The sequence below is a fragment of the Sphaeroforma arctica genome, assembly GCF_001186125.1.
Source record: "Sphaeroforma arctica JP610 unplaced genomic scaffold supercont1.193, whole genome shotgun sequence".
In the NCBI taxonomy this organism is placed as follows: Eukaryota; class Ichthyosporea; order Ichthyophonida; genus Sphaeroforma; species Sphaeroforma arctica.
Window position 1 is genome coordinate 4,343 of NW_014040365.1, and position 4,781 is coordinate 9,123.

Consider the following 4,781-nt stretch of genomic DNA (forward strand, 5'->3'; position numbering starts at 1 on the left):
CGACCATAAAAAAAACTAAGTCCTAGCAAGACCATGACGTCAGACCATCGGACGATTTGAGTGGACACCGCCATTGAGACCAGCAGATGAAGACCAGAAATTACGACAGTCGAGTGGACGAGGGACTGACCCAAAAAGCCGAAGGAGTAATGACCAAAAGGGGAAAAGCCGAAAGAGTAAGACCCAAAACATGAGACCGACCCAAAACTTAATATTCGGGATAACTCGGAGACGGGACTCCTATTTACGATCACTATATTAATATCCCTGGGAGTTTGGGGCTCTCATTAAAGAAATCCTTGGGCAAGCCATAGGCTGAAGTATCAAAAACCTTCCAAAGTGACGGTTCTGCTAAGCCCTAACTGAGCAGTTTTTACCAATTTCTCTTGGATATGTGAACACGTTGTATGTCTTCAGTTTCAATCGTCTGGTCATCAGCATGATTGCAGCGATAAGCCTTGCGCGACTTGAACGATTTTATCTGTAGAGCAAAAAAAAGTAAATACCATGCAACGTGGTTGTCAAAACAAGGGCAACTGTACATAAAGTTTCCATATTATGCTATGAGAAAAAGTAGCGGGTGAACGTTTGCGCGCAGGTTGGCCTAAACTCAGTGGGACGCGCATGACCAGCCGTAAATTATCACGATACGTGAATCCACTCACCACATAACTCTGCACATGCTGCATTTCCAATTTTATTGGGTAAATTGAATGTGGCAACTGCTTATATGAAAACTATATCTCAATGATTTTCATGATCCAGCAATCAGCTGTCGTATACAAGAATCGTTGTATTTGTTCCTCGTATTTTTCTAAATATGCCATGATCTCCGACCATACCGAATGCCGCGAATACTTAGCTCCAGTTAAATTGCAATGTGCACGGGAAGAACATAACTCCAGATCTGTGCTCCTGGGGCTGTATGGTACAGCAACCGCACATGGCTGCGCACCAGAAAAAGTGACACTCAACGCGGTGCTTAAGCCGACGAACCGACTTCTCAGCTATATTTATGATAACTGTTTTTATTTATTTAATTAGAAGGACAGCTCGAAGCATGAATGTGTACTGGGAAGATCCCCGGCATCCAGGTCATTTGTGACCAACCAAACCCCTAGGCGACGACTCGCGCAGCAAAATAAAAGTTCGGCTCCGTATATTTTCGATGATGTGATAGTAACGATGACCTCTCAATGCTCACGCAGTTTGTAGTGCAAGTTTGGTATAGAGCGATCAAAGCTCTGAAGGAAAAATACCCGCGAGATGTTAAAGGACTATCAAAATTACCCTCCTCTGTACTGGGCCGCTTGGAATGAGCACAAATCATCATATTAAGAGAGTGAGAAAAATAACAACGTCAACGCCAAAGCACATATGTTACCTAGTTTCAGCAGTAACTGTTCCCACCTGTCTTCTAAACTCAGTGCAGACGTTCCCGCAGATATTGGTTCATGAAGATGCCATTGGGATCCATCGACCTCTGTAATTGCACGAAGTCGTCTAACCTCGGATACACTGTGCGGAAATATGCTCTGGTACCCCAGTTCATCTTACCCCAATGTGGCCTGCCCCCATATCTGCCATGCATATAGATATTGTTGATGCGAGCAGCTTTAGTATAAAATTTGGCAAAATAAAACTGGCAGGAAGTACTGCCAATATACATTCGTTGATCAAAGATATATGATCAGAATCCCCAACAACGAACGTACAAAACAGAAAACAGCAGTCGAATGTCGTACTTGGCTAGCCCATCCAATACTGGGAATTGTACTTCAACCAGAATTCACACGCTATGGGTTCAAACATATACCTGTGGCTGATTCGCTCCAGCTCTTGTGCATAAAACTTGAACACATTCGAGTCACCGGACTCGTGCGTGTTCCCCCAGGCGATGAATGAGATCACACAGATGTCGCTCTCGTACATCATGGACATCCAATGTTTGTCGGCAGCTACATATCGGACGCCCGTGAAGAGTTTGTCCTTGGGATTGTACGCTGCGACCACCTATCAGGTGAGATTACGTGTTTATCATAGGCTGCCATGCGATGTAATCGCGCTGTGAAAGGTGAAATCGGCAGCGTCTGTATATAGCATCAGCTAAAAAACCGCTATTGCTACAATGCTTGGACAGGCTAGGGCACACACAATGCGTATCATGAAGGCAAGCACAACAGCCACCAAGTGCATGTGACCAGATGATGATATCTCGAAACCGAACGTTTTTCTTGCACAATTTGCGTTTGGGCCGTGCAGGTTTCTGTGACACTAGGGTATGTAGCCGCTGATACCTACCTCTGGCATTTCCTGGAAAGCACGGAAATCGTTGAGGGCATCCATGCAGTGTGCAATGGGAATGAACTGTTCCATCTCGGTGAAGAGGGTGCCTGCACGACCGTCACGGGAGAGAACTCTATTGGAGATATCCACACACGTCGGTGTCACGACTCTGTGTTAACAGGTGATTGTAGGATGCATTCCGACGGCTTAGTCAAATTGGCAGGATAAGGGTTGATATTTAGTGCCTCTGCCGCAAGTGCTGAACTAATCCAAAAAGGCCATAACGACCACTCCAGAGATCTTTGTTATGGATGTTCACACATCTGGGTGTAAGGGTCCTTTGAACACAAAGATAGGAAACTGGCAATTCATAGATACTGATTGCGGGTACTGCAATGTATATGTCTACATCCGTTTGTATCATGACTACAATCAGCAGATGGGATAGGATGTGTTCAAACCGCCGAGTTAAAGTAGGTGTATGTTTGTTTTGAAGTTGGTAAGAGTTTGTTCTGAAGTAGGTGTATGTTTGTTCTGTAGTATCCACAATGTATTCTAATTATGATTTCGAGAGTAAGTGAGCGCTCACGAGACCATTCAATTCTCGAACGTAATCATCGCGACTCTACATTCAATCAGCTGTTCAGAACTGTGAAAGCACTACCGTAGTAGATACAACGCTGAAAGACGAGCGATAGACTAAACACTTGCGGATGTGAATAAAAACAAACCAATTTGCCAAATATGTCAGTTCTGCCAGTCCGTGGAAGGTGCAGCAAGGGTACACCAACGAATATGTCGCTAATTCTTGAATAGTGTACGTGATTCGATCGCGCTCCGTTGCGGCGTCCTCCATCATATATATGACAACCGCAATATTGCAAAAAACCCCCCCCCCAAAAAACCCTTGAACGCTCGCACCAACACTCACCACGACACATAAGGCCGCATACGAATAGAAATCAAATCTTAGGACATGTATTACTCTGTATCGAGTCTTTGACATACTCAATGCACGCCTACGTGTTTTTTCACATGACGCTAAATCGCAGAAAAAAATCATACTTGGTGCCGTTCCAGCATCCCATGCCTGCAGGTTCGATCGCTTTGTCAGTCGCCTCGCGTGTTAATAACACCGCGTTCTCGCCCGATACATAGGGCGTCCAATACCACTGCAACCGCTCGTATCGCTGCAGTAGCACAGGCAACTCGTGTATGAGCTCGTCGAGGTCCCACTTTGTCTGTGAGCGGTACAGTTTGTACGCTGGCTGGACTTTCAGGGTCACTTCCACGACCACACCGATGGCACCTGCGGGTTGGAGTGGAGGCGAGGTGCGAGTACTTGAGCGGCAGATTGTAAAATACGTATAAGTTAGCAATTGGTCAGGAACATACATATAAGATATGCGATGGGCCAAACTTTCAGCGACTAAACTTGTTCCCAACGACATAACAACTATTCTAAAAGTACGGTGTAAAGTGATGTGTATATTTCACCCTTTCATATCTGATCTAGTTGAAAACCCTACAACTTTGGATATTTATGTTCATTGAAAAGTCGTATTGTTCGGGAGATATAACACATGAACGCGTCTTCAAACCTTAACACTACCCCGTCACAGTATGAATCACTTCTCAGACGTGTCTATCAGTACACTTGCAGTGAGGATCTACACCTCAGCATATCGTCATCCCAAATAATAAACGCGTCCGTTGCACAAGGATACCGCTTACCAAGCCCAACAACCACTGCATGGAACAACTCAGGATTACTGTCAATAGACGCGCTAACCAGTGTCCCGTTCGCACTCACAAACTTTATCCCACGCACGGCGGTAGCCAATGATCCCAGACTGCCGCCAGTGCCATGGGTGGAAGTGCTAAAGGCTCCCGCGACACTTTGCTCAGTTATTGCGCCTGAGAAGAGGAGAGGAGAAAGAAAGTGAATGGTTTGTAATACAGTGACTACTGTGAATTGAAAGTATATGAATATATATACATGCGGGTAAGACTGAATATGGTATGTGCGGACATACTTTACAGATTGCCGGCAGTGTCGTTAGTATATATAGCTGATAGTTTGTGAGGATGGAAAGTTGTTCTTTCATGTGATATTTGCGTGTAAGTTTTGCAGACTGCCGCAGGTGCATATTCGGATGGCCCCAGAAACGCTCTGCTCTATAGTACCGGTTGCAAAGTTGTGCGATGATTGATGATGTATATGGGTATAGATAAGCGACCGATTAATATGAATATGAATGATTGATGATTGATAAGGCTCTAGATGAAATATTTTTCGTCAACTATATGTGTAGAAAAGCAAAGTGCGTTGGTATGTGTATGTGTAGTGTAGACGTAAAGACTTCATCATTTGCCGCGTGTGCTATTGGTGGGTCTCCTGGATGGTACTAGCAATGCTCTGTTTACAAAGTGCGCGTGTAACAAGGTGTACGTAAGTTCATAATATAAAATAATATAAATAATATATATATATA

The 4,781-nt window shown here is 44.4% G+C and overlaps 1 protein-coding gene across 1 annotated transcript in view; it reads right to left on the bottom strand.

The window, feature by feature from the left end:
* Window positions 1-580: 580 nt before the first annotated feature.
* Window positions 581-4,781, bottom strand: part of SARC_03676 (hypothetical protein) — a 7,079-nt gene continuing 2,878 nt past the window's right edge. Inside the window, exons 3-8 of the mRNA XM_014302510.1 lie at window positions 4,021-4,203; window positions 3,352-3,595; window positions 2,302-2,455; window positions 1,817-2,013; window positions 1,385-1,580; window positions 581-1,244 (exon numbers count right to left, since the gene is read on the bottom strand). Of these exons, the coding sequence (XP_014157985.1) occupies window positions 1,424-1,580; window positions 1,817-2,013; window positions 2,302-2,455; window positions 3,352-3,595; window positions 4,021-4,203 (935 nt within the window). The 3' untranslated portion in view covers window positions 581-1,244; window positions 1,385-1,423. The remainder of the gene's footprint in view (window positions 1,245-1,384; window positions 1,581-1,816; window positions 2,014-2,301; window positions 2,456-3,351; window positions 3,596-4,020; window positions 4,204-4,781) is intronic.